The sequence below is a fragment of the Spea bombifrons genome, chromosome 2 (assembly GCF_027358695.1).
Source record: "Spea bombifrons isolate aSpeBom1 chromosome 2, aSpeBom1.2.pri, whole genome shotgun sequence".
Taxonomy (NCBI): domain Eukaryota; kingdom Metazoa; phylum Chordata; class Amphibia; order Anura; family Pelobatidae; genus Spea; species Spea bombifrons.
The window spans coordinates 1,283,725-1,301,852 of NC_071088.1; the positions used below are offsets into that span (position 1 = coordinate 1,283,725).

Below are 18,128 nucleotides of genomic sequence, written 5' to 3' on the forward strand. Positions count from 1 at the left end.
ACAATTGTTTTAGTATTTTTCCATATGTTGATTCCACTTAAGGTATAGGTGGTGTTTCAGTTAACCTCGTTATCTTGATCGTGAGCTGCACTGTGTTGTGTGGTTTTTTTAGTGGGTGATTAGGTCGGTCAGTCTGGGCCAGCATAGTTCAGTTGGAGACGGCTCCAATTGGGAGCTAGGTTTTCTTTTTATGATTTGGATTTTGGGGTTTAAGCGGTTAAAATAAAGTGCTGTTTTGTTCAAAGCTGGTGTTCCCGACTCTCATTGTCCTGGAGGACTCTGCTTAGGACCCCTAAATGTGACATGTATGGCCCTCATGCTACAGGGTTTGTCACAATATATGTAAATTAATAACTTAAAAAACATACATAATATATTGTGACAGAATACCCCTTCACTTTGGTACTCTGTCTGGGAATCTTTACTCACACACAGTCTATCAGGCTGCAGAGACGGCTCGGACACGAGGAGCGTAAAATAAAAGGCTGGGCCTGTTTTTATTTTTCGTCACAGGCATAACAGGAAAAATAAACAAATCAAAACAAAAGCCTTGCTCTTGTGAGCACTAATACACGGATCTCCAACCTAACTACAGTTGTGCGGCTTATCCGTTCCAACAAACAAAATAACAGTTTGTATGCAATAATTGCAGCAGTCAGTATTTTTGGCAGCTCTCTCCCTCTCTCTCATTGGTGGAACCAGGTAAGTGACAGGAAAGTATCCATGAATCTCCGGACTGGATTCCCACCTGCTGGTCTTCGGCTGCTATAAACTGTGGAGTGGAGCCCCGGGCCGCCCTACTCTCCAAATGCTCCACCCCAGGGACCCAAAATACACAAATAACGGACATCCAACAATTCCATTATTTGACAAGACATCTCCCTGGGGCTGGTAAAACTATTGTGGGTAACCACCCTGCAAAATATAAGGGGATATATAAACTCCCTCCATTATCATCCCCTGCTTTCTGTCACAATGTATATACCAAAAACATAAATAAATAACATGTACATACATAATAACATATTATTTATAATCAATCGAGAAAAGGAATCATTCAAATCCTGTGGTACCAGGGTATTTATGTCCTTATGATGATATTCTTTAAAATGCTTAGAAACTGTGTGCTGTTCAAATCCTCCTTTAATATTACACCTAAGCGCTGGGTAAACTGTTGGCACTATATAAATAAAAGATTATAATAATAATAAAAGACCATTTTTTTGAAAGCCCTACATGTAAGGCCCGCATGGACATTCCAAAAGGTATACCATTTAGGTTGTTTAATCTAAATTGAAACATGCGCATTTCAGTTTTCAAATTTGAAATTTTCAGATTGATGTATCAAATCCCATTTTGGGCAGCATGGTGGTCTCATATTTGAATTTAACCCAAGGAGCCCAGGGTATTTATGTAAGGACATATGGGCAAGTTTTGTGCAGTTTTTTTTTTCTTCCTATGCTCTTTCCAGCAGCAACTTCTTTATTGAGGCACCCCCTGAAGAGGTTAACTATTGGTGTGTCGGCAGAAGGAAGTGCAGTTTGGCGGGACCCAGTCCGGGTACAGGGCGTCCAGTCACGATATACTAATCTGAGCTCAGGGTGAAGGCAAACTGGGTGATCTAAAAGACAGGCCAGAGATCAAACAGTGGGCAATCCAGACAGACACCGCCGCCCAGCAAGGAGGGTAGATCCGGGACACTGCAGGACTGTGGTTGTGGCCTGTGGGGTATTTATAGTGCTGCAGACCGTCTCGCCTCCCCTCTGCTGGACGACCCCCTCATCAGATTGGATGGCAGAGGGCTTGCAGACACAGACCTTGTTGTCTATTTGGTGACATGAAAGGACATTGGTGGGAATGTAGTTTGGGGGGGAAGTAGGCTTCGGCCTACTCAGTAGATGCACACAGCAGACGGGCATGGAGATCAGCAGGGGCCGTAATCATCAAACTAGCAACGGCCCCAATGGCACAACCTCTATAACAGAATGGACTTCTTCTGCTGATGAAGATCTGCAACAACAAAAAGATGTTCTGATCTCACATTACGATTTATCCTTCACGTTAACATCAGAAAAAAAATCTGAGGATTTTTATTTCCGGCTCAAAGAATATGTAGGTAGCAGATATTTCCATTTTTCATATTTTTTGGTGTAAAAGGATATTTTTTATGTACTTCCCAACGTACATCGAATCCCATGTTTCTGAAGAAATTAATAAAACATTAAAACCGTTCGGTGCTCGCAGATAAAAAAAAAATCTTTCTTCTTACCCTGAAATTGCAGAAATATAATTAATACAGAAAGACGACAAGTACAGTTTTATAATCGTCTACTTTGTTAAATAAATGTTTCCCCAAATTAAACCGTTTGCCGGAAGCTGATAAAGATCCTCAGCCTCGGAGATTTCATGTGAAATAAAAAAAGACGATTTTTTCCCGGGATACAAAGTTACAGAAAATGAAATGAATGAAATGCTTGCGCTGAGACGCGGCCCGTGCTGCCGGTGTGGGGGACTCACCTACGGCGATAGAAAATGTAACAGCCTAGAAGAACACCCGCTGTACAAAGGAGCCCGACGGATATCCACAGCCCACGGCGGCCTCGGTCTCCTCCAGATGTTCCGCTCTCTAGAAAACATATAAAGAGCGCGGTTCACAGACACGGCGTAGGAAAGCACGGCGGGGTTTGTAGTTTCTCTGGGTTATAAAGTTGGTTTATAAAGAAAAGCGTTACTGGTTCATTTGGCTTTATATAAAGAAATAATTAGGGTAATAAATCCAGGAGATATAAATGGAATCTGATAACACGAGATACAACATTCTAGGGCTGCAACTAACGATTATTTTAATAATCGATTAGTTGGCCGATTATTTTTTCGATTAATCGATTAATCGGATAAAAAAAAACAATATGCAAATTTTTCGTTTATTTAAAAGAATTTAATGAACTGGATGTTAAAAAACAACTTAAAATTTACATTAACATTCTTATTTTGTTATGATGTAATAAAAAACAATATTTTCAAAGTACAAGAACCCAAACACAATATTTATGAAACAAAATAACCCCAAACATTCTGAAAAGAGGTGGACTATTACTGTTCAAGAAACTTTGCCCCAGCACTTTGCACTTTGCACCCAGCACTTTGCACCCAGCACTTTGCACCCAGCCCTGGCACTTTGCACCCAGCACTTTGCCCCAGCCCTGGCACTTTGCATCCAGCACTTTGCACCCAGCATTCAGCACTTTGCACCAGCACTTTGCACTTTGCACCCAGCCCTGGCACTTTGCACCCAGCACTTTGCACCCAGCCCTGGCACTTTGCACCCAGCACTGGCACTTTGCACCCAGCACTTTGCACTGTGCCCCTGCACCCAGTCTCTAACTCTGCCCTGCACCAAGCCATGCCCCCACATTCTGCCCTGCCCCCACACTCACACTCTGCCCTCCACCCACTCTGCCCTGCACCCACACTCACACCCTGCCCTGCATCCCCACCCCCACTCTGCCCTGCACCCAGTCTCCCACTCTGCTCTGCACCCACACTCACACCCTGCATCCCCACCCCCACTCTGCCCTGCACCCAGTCTCCTGCCCTGCACCCCCCACCCCCACTCTGCCCTGCACCCCCACTCTGCCCTGCACCCCCACCCCCACTCTGCCCTGCACCCACACTCACGAACCGCTCTGTGCGAATGGAGCCACTCGCACAGAGCGAACCGCTCTGTGCGAATGGAGCCACTCGCACAGAGCGAACCGCTCTGTGCGAATGGAGCCACTCGCACAGAGCGAACCGCTCTGTGCGAATGGAGCCACTCGCACAGAGCGAACCGCTCTGTGCGAGTGGAGCCACTCGCACAGAGCGAACCGCTCTGTGCGAGTGGAGCCACTCGCACAGAGCGAACCGCTCTGTGCGAGTGGCTCCATTCGCACAGAGCGATTCGCTCTGTGCGAGTGGCTCTGTGCGATCCGTGCACATAGACATGAAGAATACTTACCTCCGGAACGCGTCACATCCGTCACGTAGCTAGAAGGCGGAGACTGCAGAGCGTGTAGCAGAAGCGGGGAACGCTCGCGGAGGTAAGTAAAAGGAGCCGAGTGCTCCAACAACGAATTGATCACTCGATTAATCGATAACGGAAATCGTTATCGATGATTTCCGTTATCGATTATTATCGATTTTATCGATTCGTTGTTTCAGCTCTACAACATTCATTTAGAGGCAGATCGAGACCCGGTGGGGCGTTGGGGCAGAAGGTCTGACCAGCCTTTTCTATCTGCCCCGATACACTCTATATGACCAGTCTGTAGATTTGTATATTTTGGGTAAAAATCCATCCAGATACATTTTATACTTTTATCTGAAGTTACTGTAAGATCCGAACAATGAAACCAGTAGGAATTAAAGAAACGCACACATGGAGCACAATCATTTTCTATGTAGTAAATCTGCTGGGGCCGTTTCCACCCCGGACCTGAGGCTCTTGTCTTTGGGGTAGGAAAAGGTGGGTAAAGACATTGGGGTGGAATAAGCGCCTGTTATTATATGTCTTACAATCCTGGAGGGCTGTCACTTGGTAACATGGTAACCGGAATATATATTCAGGGTGATTCCGGACACTTTTCTTTCTTCCATTATTGAATTATTGAAGTTATTTAAAGAGATCGCGCTCATCTAGGTTGATTCATATAATTTTCAGCCTGGTAACGGCCGCCTAGCTGATTAATGGCAGACTGACTGGTTGTATTCACCTCATCGAGAACTGGGGGGGGGCGGGGGCAAGTCCTACTAAGGGGCCCAATACTAAAAGACCCCCATACACATTAACTGTGCACTTTCCAGGCCCCTCCAACACTACAGGAAGAGAATAATACAAAACCCATAAAGATACCATAAAGTCAGGACGCGCGTTCTGCCTAAAGTATCATGCAAACCATACTGACTTTATGCAGAAATAAAACATACAAAGAAACGTAAGGCTGTGGCCCGAAATCTTCAAATAAGAGCAGCCGGGGGGGGGGGGTCAGATATAAAGATGTTGGCGCGACCCCTATACTGAGAAGCTTGTTTTCTTGAAAGCATTTTCCTTACCAGTTGGCATCCTCTATGTGTGTCACATGACTACGCACCGGAATTAAGCTGCCCCTGACATCATTCTAAATCTATGGTTCATGGAAGGCCTCATGATACAGATGTTTCTGTGAAAGGAATCTTTTTTGGCCCACATGCAAATTACCCCACTCACCGGCGCAGGACTCGGCAATCAGGCTGGAATGTTTCTCACTGATCCGGTTCCTCACTGAGCAGCTGATATTCCACGGGGCGGCTGAGGACACGGTGATGTTAACTCCACTCCCACTCACTGAGGAGACAGAATCCAACTCTATCCTTCCATTCACACTCAGTGAGTATGTCGGATCTGATCCGTTCTGGGCCCGGCAGGAGATCTCAGCGCTGCCATCCAGACGGCAAGAGACACTCAGGAGCGGATCTGACACTGGAGCTAACAGAGAAATATATAGGGGAATCAGGACATATAGGGTAGAAAGTGGGGTATGAGGGAGTAACTGAGCTCAGGGTATAAGAGGGGAGCAGGGTCTGAGGGGTAACAAGGGGCAGAGTGTCAGGAGCAGCACCAGTCCCACCCTGTAGGTGTCCTAGGCAGTCAGAATAGGGTGCAGAGCAGATGAAGCCAATATGGAAGCTCTCCGCGGGTTAGATCAGTCTGCAGGTTCTCTATTCTCTAGAATAATTTCATAGAGAATAGTAGGATGGGGAAACCAGTGATCTCCATACAAACTACCCCAAGCAGGGCAGAAATGGGGACAGAGGTGGAGGGAGAAGGCAGCAGGGAACATGATGGGAGTGAACACTTGGAGATGATTATTCTGTCGGTACACAGCTGTCACAAACCGGGCAAAAAAGTCAGACAGAAGTCTAGATTCAGGGGATACCAAGGCCTCTGTCTGTACCCCACGATGTATAACTAATAAGCAGAAGGAACAGAAAGAACCAACAGTCAGGAATGGATTCATCTTGACAGGACTGCAACTAGGCCAGATGGATAACTGGATAGCTAATAACCATCAGTATTAGTCAGACAGATTGTCAGTCTTTGGACCTAGGCAGGGAGCTGTGTATGTTATGTCTTCATATCTGCACAGAGGAGACTTAAAACATAACAGTCCTCGAGCATCTCTGCAGAGTCCAACTGTAGGGAGCCCTAGGGAAGGCGGCAGGTAAATACACGTGGAGACCGGAATGCAGGTAGAAGACAGAAGTACTGAAGCCGGTTCTGGTACATGAAGGGTCAATCTGAGAAAGAGCTGGGTCTGGTACAAAAAGGGTCAATCTCAGAAACAGCCGGGTCTGGTATACAAAGGGTCAATCTCATAAATAGCCGGGTCTGGTACACAAAGGGTCAATCTCAGAAATAGCCGGGTCTGGTACACAAAGGGTCAATCGCACAAAATAAAGGAGCAAGGCACGAAGGTCCACAGTTTTTGAATTGCCCGCTAGTGGACGCCACGCCTACATGCATGACATCACTCGGGCGCGTTCCCTGCCATCCTTGTCGGAGAACGCATAAAGTTATGCCAGAGGGCAGTAAAAGATTCTAACACGTTTAACATCTCTGCTAACCCCAGTAACATAAAAGGACCATATATAATTATTGGTATAGGCAATAGTCAGATATGTAATCATTGTTCATAAATAAATGATTATTAAGATATATTAATGTTTCATTGATAGGCCTCAGGGTTTCCTTGACCTTAAATATGGAATGAAGGATTTGCTGAACATGCAGTCTATAGATAGGATAGTAACTTGTTAATGCATGGTATAGTTGTAACTGTAAAAGGGCATTACAGTAGGCTTACAGTGACCACCTAAAATAGGGTTTAGACGTAAAGACCTTAGTGAGCATGTTTACCCAATTAGGTGAAGACCAATAGACTGACATTATCCAAACCGCATATAAGTTAGGCATTGGAGAAGCATGCAGGAGAAGTAGAGGAGAGATGTATTTGCCATCCACAGACTCTTCACGTCCCAACACTCCCTCCCTCCATCCATCCTCAGGAATGCATAGGACAGGATGCCATCAACTAAATTCCTCTCCAAGGTTTTGTAAGACTTTTGTATTATTCTTATTATCTACTTTTTATATTCTTCTTCTATTTTTGTGTTTATTAAATATTTTACCTTTGCTTGCACCTAAGCGCCTATTTTTGTGACGCATATATACATATATATATGTCGCTCCGGCTATACGAAGTCTGTGTTGGCCCTAAATTTATTACAAGGCCACGCGTGTGCGTCTAGTAGAGGAGGAGGCGGACGGCGTGTCATGCGTGGAGGGGGCGGCGGATGCGACACAGGACCTGCTGCTATGGACGAGCGGGTGTCCCGGTAGGTGGTGGGAACCGGGACCCTGACACCAACTTACCAATAACCGTCAGTCTGACCTCGATGTCTCTGTAACTCGCCGGATGGGTCACGTGACAGACAAAAACTCCTTCGTCAGGATGCTCCACGTGGGTCAGAGTCAGGTCCAGTTTCCCGTTAGGCAAGTCAGGAGACATGTTGGTGCGACCTCTGTACTGAGGAGCCTGGTCCTTTAAATCGAATTGTCCTTTATAAAAGGCGAGAAGCACCAAGGATGGTTTTGTGCCGATCTTCTTCGCCCATGACACCAGCAGACCCTCTGTGCCAGATATAAATGAGACTGAACAGGGAAGGACGGCGGTTCCATGAAGGACAGCAGTGACAGTCGGTACGGAGCCTGTTAGAGAATGAAAGGAACATCACGTGTATTAATATTACTCCGCGGCATTAAATAATAATAACAGCAACAGAGAGAGACGGATTTAAAAAGGTTTCTCCACAGAGACGAGACGTTAAATGGGAGTCCCGGAGCGTTATGAAGATAAACCTGCATAGTATTCTACATACTGTTTAGTGAATAGCATGTATATTACTTTACGTATTCACTTATGATGTCATACACTTTTCCACTTGTGCACGAGGCAGAGTGAGACCCATTTCTGCTGCAAGGATTCACCTTCCCTCTTCTTACTTTTTTCTGGCCCAAACATAGATCCGCAGCCATCATCTGACAGCGCCGGCCCATCTTTACTCTGGGGTACGACACCTGACTACTTGGACATCCACACCACAAAAATGTGGAATCGCTCCAAAATAGACAATAATTACAGTATATAACTTTGATTATCAACACAACCCAGAACCAAACCAGCTTCTTTAGTGGCTGCAGAGGGCGTGCGATGGGAGCCCTGGCTCTGCTGGACAAAAGAGTAGAGCTAAAGGACCACTTGGATACACACCGCGCGTGCACAACCCCCGGCTTTGCCGTATTATTAATAATTAATGGAATCCATTTGTTCACCAAGAGAGCTCCAGTAACTCCCAGAGATCACCCACATGTATCCTCCTGTTGTCCCCGGAATCACTTCCAGCACCAGTCAGCATGCGCACCTTGGAACCCTGCTATGTGTACCCAATAAGTAGACACAACTACCTTGAACTGAGTACAGCAGGAATGAACAGTTTATTGATGTAAAACATAGACTCATATAGCCACAGAACTTCATTAACATAAATTAACAGATACATGCATTCAGCCCAACCTTTAATCCCCTGGCAGCAACCCTATTGATGGGATTAATTAAACAATGGAGTTCCTGCCTGTGCTATCTCTGTTTGACAGCCAGGCTGGAGCCATCTCTGACTACCTTGGGCCCCTGTATGACAGCTCATTCTGTCACATATCTCCCCTTTTAAAAAGAAGACTGAACTGGGGCCAGACCCAAACCGGGTCTGCATCCAGTTCAGTCGGACAGCACAGCTCCGTCGCTCCTAGAGTTGTGGATGCAGGGGGCTGGCAAAAGGCACCCGTCCCACTAACTAGTCCTGGGGTGCACTTAGAGCCTGGGGCGTTCGGGTCCCAGACGAGGACAACAGTCCCACTCGCCAGGGCAGGGAGACAGGGTCCATAATCTGCGGGTAGCAGGCTTGCTTTCAGTCCTCTCCAGGGGCCCCAGTGATGGACAGTTCCGTCACACACTCCATCACATATCTCCTTTTTCTGGGGGAGACTGGCATCTGATAAGACCCCACACTGTTTGACTCTGAAGTCAGTCTGTATATCTGGACCACCACTGCCAGCCACAAATTGGTACTCCCCAACACAATGTAACAAAACAGCAGTACTCACCCGCCTGCCCTCTGCCTCTCCCGAAAAATATAACTGCCGCTGGAGAGAATTGACAATTGCACCTTCTCTCTGGAGTCTTCTCAGCCGCTGGGGAGATGACAGGGTGGCGGGGGCCCCTTCAATCAAGGGTTGGGGATCCAAGCCAGCTGCCCAGCAATACTGGGGACCACAGGTGGCAACCACAGTCTCATCCACCTGTATGGGATACATGTCCCCCAGTGCTGGTTTTGTACCATCCTCTAGTGGAGGGACGTCTGATGAGGGAGGGCAGAGGCCAGCTGCACTCTGACCTGGAGAAAGCTCTTCTATAGGGTTTGCGGGCACCTCCAGTGCTTGTAGAGAGGGGCGGTCCTGCCTCTCTCCTGTTGCCAGTATTTCGGCTGCGGCGGTCTGAGTGGGCATTGCGGGAGAGTCATGGTCAGACTCCGGAACAAGGAGGAGGGGTGGGCAGAGAACAGCAGCACTCTGCCCTGTTGCCAGCGCTTCTGCTGGGAAGTGTGGATCTGGGCCAACTGCCCAACATTCCGGGGACCCAGGTGTGGAGACCGCAGTCCCATCAACTACCACAGTCTCTGGGGCAGCCTGACTGGACCCTACAAGGTTGTTGTGGTCAGGCTCGGGAAACAGGGAAAGGAGCAGGCAGAGGCCAGCGGTACCCTTCCCCGATGGCAGTTCTTCTGCTGGGTGGGTGCTTGTGGAGACCGCAGTGCCATCTACTACACCCAAAAAACTTTCTTCCTTTCTCTGGGAAGGTAAGTCAATTGCAAGCCCTCCTGGACCAACATCCTCAGATGTAAAATCAATTAAATCCACAATCTCTGGATCCAGTTGTGGTGTACAGTCACATAGTTCCGCTATCGGATCTGGGTTAGCTGTCCAGTATCCCTGTGACTCAGTCCCATCCACCCCTTCTGGGTCAACATCCTCAGGTGACCACGCAGTAAAATCAATGAAATCCATGGTCACTGGGGCATACTGTTGCACATGGTCAAATAACTCTTGATATGCCTGTTCCAGTTCCCATTCTTGTGTGACCAAATAATCCAGGACAGCCCACAGTTTAGGCACATATGGGATATCCTCCTCCCTTCGCTCCTGGATGTCTTCCTCCCGACACTCCGATGCACTACCGAAGTCGGGATCCTTTTCTATAATTTCCAATAATAATCCCGGGCCGCTGAAGCCATAGCCCTCTGTGGGACCTTTATCCTCCAGCCCCAGGCACAGCTGTGCTGCGTACCACCGCAGAGCCCGATATCCATCGTCCAACCTCAGCTCTGTCTGGACCAGCACCTCCAGTTCAGCCACCCATTCCTCTTTGGGCTGCTTCCCCAAGAACGGCATCCGCAACTTCCGCTGGAGCCAAAACCTTTCCTCAAAGGTTGGGAGGCTTTTCCCCTTGTACTTAATTTCCAAGTGAAGAACCTCCCTCCAGAGCTTCAGACGGGTACAATTCCTTTTGATCAGCTCTGCGTAGCTGACTTCCATTCTCTTTCCTGGAGATAGATCCCGGTGCAAATGAAGTGTCCCTCAGACTAGGAGGCAATCCCGCCGCTTGCCACCAATGTAACGGGTTCACCAAGAGAGCTGTAGTAACTCCCAGAGATCACCCACATGTATCCTCCTGTTGTCCCCGGAATCACTTCCAGCACCAGTCAGCATGCGCACCTTGGAACCCTGCTATGTGTACCCAATAAGTAGACACAACTACCTTGAACTGAGTACAGCAGGAATGAACAGTTTATTGATGTAAAACATAGACTGATATAGCCACAGAACTTCATTACCATAAATTAACAGATACATGTATTCCACCCAACCTTTAATCCCCAGTCAGCAATCCTATTGATGGGATTAATTAAACAATGGAGTTCCTGCCTGTTTGGCAGCCAGGCTGGAGCCATCTCTGACTACCTTGGGGCCTTGTATGACAGCTCATTCTGTCACACCATTTATTTTGTGTTATAAAAAATGTGAGGTTTAATGGTAGTGTAAGTGTATTACTGACACACAACCCATGGATGGCATTTCACAAAATGACACACTGTGCATAGCGCTGTCCCTGCTCCGGGCCTGTCCAATATGTGAACAATATTTATTTTGGGGTCTACAAAAATAAAAATCAATAAAAGGGCCCTAAAAATAATCAATTCATTTTTTCTCCATAACATTTGTTATTAAGACTGAGAAATAAACAATTTGTATGTCAGAAGCTGAAAAGCCGTTGAGTTAGATATACGACATAAACATAATGATATGAAAGTTCACGAATACAACAATGTTCAGAGCCAAATTTTTCCCCTTGTTTTCATTCCCTACAGCGGTTCTGAAGATCGGATATCTATTTAAAACTACGCTAGAACTCGCTGCTGTCTTCAAACAAGTCCGGAGTGGAACGTCCAGCATAAAAGTTTGATCCGCTGTTGGTTCTCACCGAGCATCGTCACAGAGTAGCAACTCCAAGAACATCAACCAACAAAATAACATTAAACCAGTCTTATGCTCTATCGCCGCTCCTTTCATCTCTTGGTCAGTAAAAGGTTAATGTCCTCCGTCCCAATTGTGATCAATTATTGATTAACTCAAAAAAAACGAACAGCCTTCTGCTGCAGTCTCAGTAGAACTTAAAATGAAGTAGTAGGCAGTCTGTCGAGCTTCTCCAATCCACCCCAACCTCCAGAGCAGCGCTAATTCATATGTGAATTCCATCTTATCATTGAGGAAGGGGCCACGGGGGGGCTACATTATGATGCAGTAATCCACAGGATACGCAATCAGGGGCACGGAAGCCATGTCCAGCGACCAGAAAGCAGCCTGATGTCATAAAGGTCACATGTTGTTACCTTACATACGCAGGGTCACTGGGTCAAACCCCCCATGGCTCCTGACACAGGATCAGTAATCACTCACTGGAACAGGCGGAAATCGTAGTCTGATACAAGCCAAGGTCACCAGCGCTGGAGAACGGTGAGGTAGTCAGACCTGTCTATTTCAACGAACTACCAGCCAGTTCTCAGACACGCAGGAACCACAAACACAAGTCCGATAACGCCAGGTATTAATCGGCTTCGTTATTAATGCAAAATGTCCAACATGTCTGTAAACCGTCTACAAGCTACAGGGCAGAGGTCCTGAAAATATCATCCAATGTTCAATTCTCTGTTGCCAACATTGCTAATCTTTCGCTACTGATTGTTGCCATTCCGGACCTGTGAAGGCCCCGGGTTAATCGGTGCCATCTGTAGTAGTGGTTGTGAATACCCGGGGTTAAAATGAATTCCTGAAGAGCTCTGTCCTCTGCTATGATCACTTATTGTCCTTTTCAGTACAATAGCCCCACTGTGTAGCTCAGCTTCGGCTAGCCACAGTGGTAAAGCAGCGCCTTCTGCACGCTGGTTCTATCTGACAACGAAGGGGTTAATCGCTGGTGTCACGGTGGCCATGGGGCGGAGGAGGCAACGTTCGGCGGGTGTACCCAGTCGAGGTATAGGTCGTTCCCGTCACGGGACCTCTGACTCCATTCATGGGGTCTCTCCAGTTCTTGTAAACCGCTATCCACACCATGATTGGGCTTTTGGCAACTCCTGTTGTGTCTGTATACGTTAATGTATACTTGTTATGGGTGCCAGCTGACCTGTTTATATTGTACAGCGCTGTGTAATTTGTTGGCACTTAATAAATAAAAGGTAACAATAATACGTCAAGCAAAATGTAAATTTCCTCTTTGAGCTGGGTCGTAATTTATGAAAACACACGTCTCTGCGTATAGAACCTGTCACACGCGGCCCTAGGGGCTCTGGCAAGCCTAGCCTGCCTGCCCCCCACAAACCCCGGGCCCGGGTTCCCGCAGGCATCCGTCTCCCGTCTCACGCACCTCTGCCCAGCATGCAGGAGGCATCTCCTCCCAGCGCGAGTCAGGAGGAGCCCCACCGCTAAAGTTTATAGGCAGCAGGCACGCCCCCGATAGGCAGCAGGCATGCCCCCGATAGGCCCGGTTCTTATTTTCATTCGTTTATTTTGAGGAGACAGCGATTGTTTCTGGAATTGATGGATTCTTACCTTTGCATGGTGCCCAGGGAAGCAGGAGTAGCGAGACAGCAATGCCATGGACCTAAAACAGCAAAATTACAGCATTATTACAAAAAAAAGTAAAACAAATTACAAATATATGAAAACTTGGTGTTTTTCTGTTGTGTTCCAAGCTGGATGCCTTCTTCTGAAACCAGGCCCCTGGACTACTCTGCCAGGTCAGCAAGCGAGTTTATAAATTCATATTTTGTATAATTATGCATGTTTTCCTGTATATGCACCAAATATGTTCTTTGGGGAGATTGTTTCTTTTTTGGCCAAATGTTGGTAATTGTGAACTCCTCTGTCCTGATCCCCTCCCCCTCTGGCCTCCTACAAGCCACAAGTCTGCGGTTTTCACCTAAGAGAACTCTGTCTTATCTCCAGTGGCGTCGGCAGGGGGGGCCAGAGGGGGCCATGGCCCCCCTACAGCATGCTGTGCCCCCTCGTGTGCCCCCCCAATTGAAACGCTGTCTTTTTTTTTTTTTTTTTTTTTTTTTAATAGACGCCCCCCAGGCTGCCCTGAATGTATGTTAAACGGCCGCGCGGCCGCCCATTTAAGTGGCCGATCCGGCCACGCCAGGGCCGTCTTGAATACCCGTAGCATCCGCGGTGGGCCGGCCGAAATGGCCGGCACACCGAGATACCATTGCAGCCGATGTGGCTGCGAGTCTAAGCGGCGGTAATACACGCTGGCCGCTTTAAAATCATTAAGCGGCCAGCGTGCCTCACAGTGCCGCCCAGTGTCCTGTTCCGTGTGACTCCGCCCCCTTGAGCTGCACGTCACATCATCAATGTGATGGGCCACTCAAGGGGGCGGAGTCACACGGAACAGTTCCTCGTAACAGGTAGAAGAGCACGTTGGAGCACAGCAGCAGTGAAGGATGCGGCAAAAACGTAAGTATTAAAAAAAATAAAAAGTTGGGGTAATAGGAGGAAGGGGAGCCATAATCAAAGGGGGGGGCTGCATTGGGACAACAATTAAATAGAAAATGGGGGTGGCTAGGGGGTATAAGCACACAACAGGGTGGTTGGGGCACCACATAAATCAATACACAAAGGTGGGGGGTGGGTGGCTGGGTTCAATATACATGGGTCATTAACAATGCAAAGGGGGGCATCAATACACAAGGGAGGGGGGCTGGCTGGGGACATCACATAACTCAATACACAAGGGTGTTGGGGCATAATGTACAAAGGGGGCTGGCTGGGGGCACAAATCCACATGGGGCAATACACAAGGGTGTGGGGGGAAATACATTAAAACCAAAGGGAGGCTGGCTGGGGCATCAATACACAAGGGGGAAAAACAAACAAAGAGCAAACCAGTGTGGAAAGCATTTTGGATGTGGGTGTCGGTGTGGCAGAGCCTGTCCTGGTGTGTGTGTGTGTTTGGCTGTCTGTGTGGCAGAGCCTGTCCTGGTGTGTGTGTGTGTGGGTGTCTGTGTGGCAGAGCCTGTCCTGGTGTGTGTGTGTTTGGCTGTCTGTGTGGCAGGGCCTGTCCTGGTGTGTGTGTGTGTGTGTGTTTGGGTGTCAGTGTGGCAGAGCCTGTACTGGTGTGTGTGTCTGGGTGTCGGTGTGGCAGAGCCTGTCCTGGCGTGTGTGTGTTTGGGTGTCAGTGTGGCAGAGCCTGTCCTGGTATCTGTGTGGCAGAGCCTGTCCTGGTGTGTGTGTTTGGGTGTCGGTGTTGCAGAGCCTGTACTGGTGTCAGGGCGGGCTGTTTGGGGACAAAATTGGCTCACGCTGGGCTGTTTGGGGACAAAGTTGGCTCACTCTTGACTGCAATTTGTTAATGTTATCTTGGTGCTGGTCGGGTTCTATGTGGGCAATGTGGACGCCAGGGTTGGCTTTGGGGTGTGCGACCTGTGATCTATGCCTGTAATTTAGGGGGTTTTATCTATACCTTTAATGCAGAGTTTTTATGTGAATTCCAATTCATATATACCTGCAAAGCTGGGTTTTGTGTCATTCTGTGGATCTGTATCTGCTATGTTTTCATTCATTATTTATGTTTACCTGCAAATATAGGATTTGTATGTCTTATTCAATTGATCAATACCTGGAGTGCTGTTTCCATGTGTTGTTTATTTGATCTATACCTTCAGTGCTGAGTTTATATGTGATTTCCAGTTGATCTATAACTGCAATGCTGGGTTTATGTGTTCTGTTGGTTTATACCTGCAATACTATGTTTCCATACATTATTTATGTATACCTGCAAATACAAGGTTTTTTTTGTCTTATTCAGTTGCATGTGCTGTTTCCATGTGTTGTTTATTTGATCTATACCTGAACTACAGGTTGTAAGTAAAAGGGCAGTATGGTTTAGTGAATGAGGGGACAAAGGGATGATTACAGGGGAGAGGACCTCTCAATGTCATGGTACAGTCAGAAGGACTGACTCCCCTGATCTGCAGTCAGTGTGGCAAATATATTTTTTTGGTGTGGTAGCAGAGGGAGTGATTGCATGCAAGGGAGCATTGAGCGGGGCCCAAGGAAATGCTTGGGTAGGGTCCAATTTTTTCACTATAAAATATATTGGCAACAGGGTCTAATATTTATATATATATATATATATATATTGGCAGCAGGGGCAAATATTTATATTTTTATTGGCAGCAGGGGCAAATATTTATATATATATTGGCAGCAGGGGCAAATATTTATATATGTTTTGGCAGCAGGGGCTAATATTTATATATATTGGCAGCAGGGTCTAATATTAATATATATCGGCAGCAGGGTATAATATAAGTATATATCCGCAGCAGGGGCTAATATTAATATATATCCGCAGCAGGGGCTAATATTAATATATATCAGAAGCAGGGTGTAATATTTCTATATATCGACAGCAGGGTGTAATATTTATATATATATATATATATATATATATATATATATATATATATTGGCAGCAGGGGCTAATATTAAAGAATGAAAAATAACTGCCAGTTCAGCTGTTATTTTGAAATCATATTTCAATCACTTCAAAGAGATAAGTACATATAATGTAGTTAAAAATGCACGTCTAACGCATATATATATATATATATATATATATATATATATATATATATATAGTATATGTACCGTTTTATAATTGGCCCCCCTACTTTGGTCCCTGGCCCCCCATGTGCCCCCCCTAAATATGAAAGCTGGAGACACCACTGCTTATCTCATCTCTCTCTTTCTTCTCTTGTAGCCTTTCTGTTGCATCCCCACCCCTCTGCAAGATGTCATAGGTTTGAAAGACAAGATGAAACTGGCACCTACGGGCGCCTCTTCAACCAATCAGCACCAAACTGAACTTATATTCAGGGGAACTCGCGGAATCATGCGCAGTATACATGAACGTATACACAAACCTGAATTTGAGATTGTTGAAGCCAATCGGAAACCGCCATTTCCTGGAGCCTGGCACTGATGCGATTCACCATTCCTCCTGAGAAGGAACGGATTTTCTTGGCTGCTCGTAGGCTGTGCGTGCTGCCTTGCATTTAGCTGAGGTATGTGTGTGTGTGTACGTATGTGTATGTGTGTGCACGGATGTGTATGTGTCAGCATGGATTTGCATGCGTGTGTGTATGTAAGCACAGGTGTGTATGTGTGAGCATGGATGTGGAAGTATGTGAACGCAGATCTGTATGTTTGTGTGTGAGCATGTATGTCTAAGTGTAAGTGCCCGGGGAGGCAAGGGCAAGAAGAGGGTGCCAAATATAATAATGATTCTGAATAAGAAGAGAGATGGAGAGAAAGAAGAGCAATAATGAGATGGAGATAGAATGGGGACAAAGGGGAGAGATAAAAAGACAAAGAAGAGAAATTTAGATTAAGAGAAGGATAAACACGTGTGTGTGCGGGTGTTAGAGTGAGTTTGGATGTTAGTGCGTTTTAGTTTGTAGGCTACTTGCCAGGAGGGGGCGCCAAAGAAATCTTGCACCCAGGTGCCAGTAACCCTATACTCACCCCTGACTGCACGTTAAAAAAATGATTAAAATACCACACACGCACACACACACACACACACACACACCAGCCGCACCTGACCAGTCCTGCCACCTGCCACACGCGTACGGGGGACCCTCCTCCTCCCACTGTGTCCTTCGCGACTATACTCCCTTTGAAACATGCTCCGGTCTCCCGATCTCCAATTCCTCCTGACTCACGCCACATACCGATATGTGCCATAACTTATGTTCCGATTGATTGAACCTTTTGTTCTTGGTTTCTGTTTTTTTTTCTTTTATGAGCAGGATCAATAGATACGTATGCAGGTCTCCGTCAGCCTATCCTCTACCGCTGCTCACAACAAAAACAAAAAATCTCAGATCCTATTATCTACAATGTTAAAACTCAAACTTAATGCAACATCTGATCCTTCTCTATTGGCTGCAGCATTGTTTATGTCCATCTCTCTGTAGCACTGTTCTTTGCTATACAGTACCTGACTTTTTGGATCTGATGATTATATATATATATATATATATATATATATATATATTTTTTTTTTTATGCAATACCCACCTTCATGTTCCCCATCAACTGAAGCCCAAGCAAACCTCCATACTTTGCTAAAAGGTATACAGACCGGACCAAGAGATCTCCTTTATTATCTGTTATTGTTTTCTGTATTGTTTTTATCATTTTCCTGTTTCTGTGCCTTTTTCTGTCTATCTGTGCGTGGCGGCCTAGGATGCCCATACTGGGAGTTGCAGAATTTTTCACTGATTGTTTTTATTTGGTAAAATTTATGTGATGCCGGTCACTACCTAAGTGTGTTATATGTTACTTTCTATCTTTCTGCTCCACTAACCCCTTA

The 18,128-nt window shown here is 46.4% G+C and overlaps 2 protein-coding genes across 2 annotated transcripts in view; both read right to left on the minus strand.

The window, feature by feature from the left end:
* Positions 1-18,128, minus strand: part of LOC128473014 (hemicentin-1-like) — a 281,136-nt gene that overhangs the window by 97,037 nt on the left and 165,971 nt on the right. The window lies entirely within an intron of this gene.
* On the minus strand, positions 474-16,811 carry LOC128473020 (uncharacterized). The gene is made up of 6 exons (XM_053455044.1): positions 16,675-16,811; positions 13,298-13,349; positions 8,081-8,155; positions 7,451-7,786; positions 2,518-2,626; positions 474-2,010 (listed from the first exon to the last, which is right to left on the minus strand). Exons 1-6 carry the CDS (start codon positions 16,804-16,806, stop codon positions 1,944-1,946), a joined length of 771 nt encoding a protein of 256 aa, XP_053311019.1. The 5' UTR covers positions 16,807-16,811; the 3' UTR covers positions 474-1,943.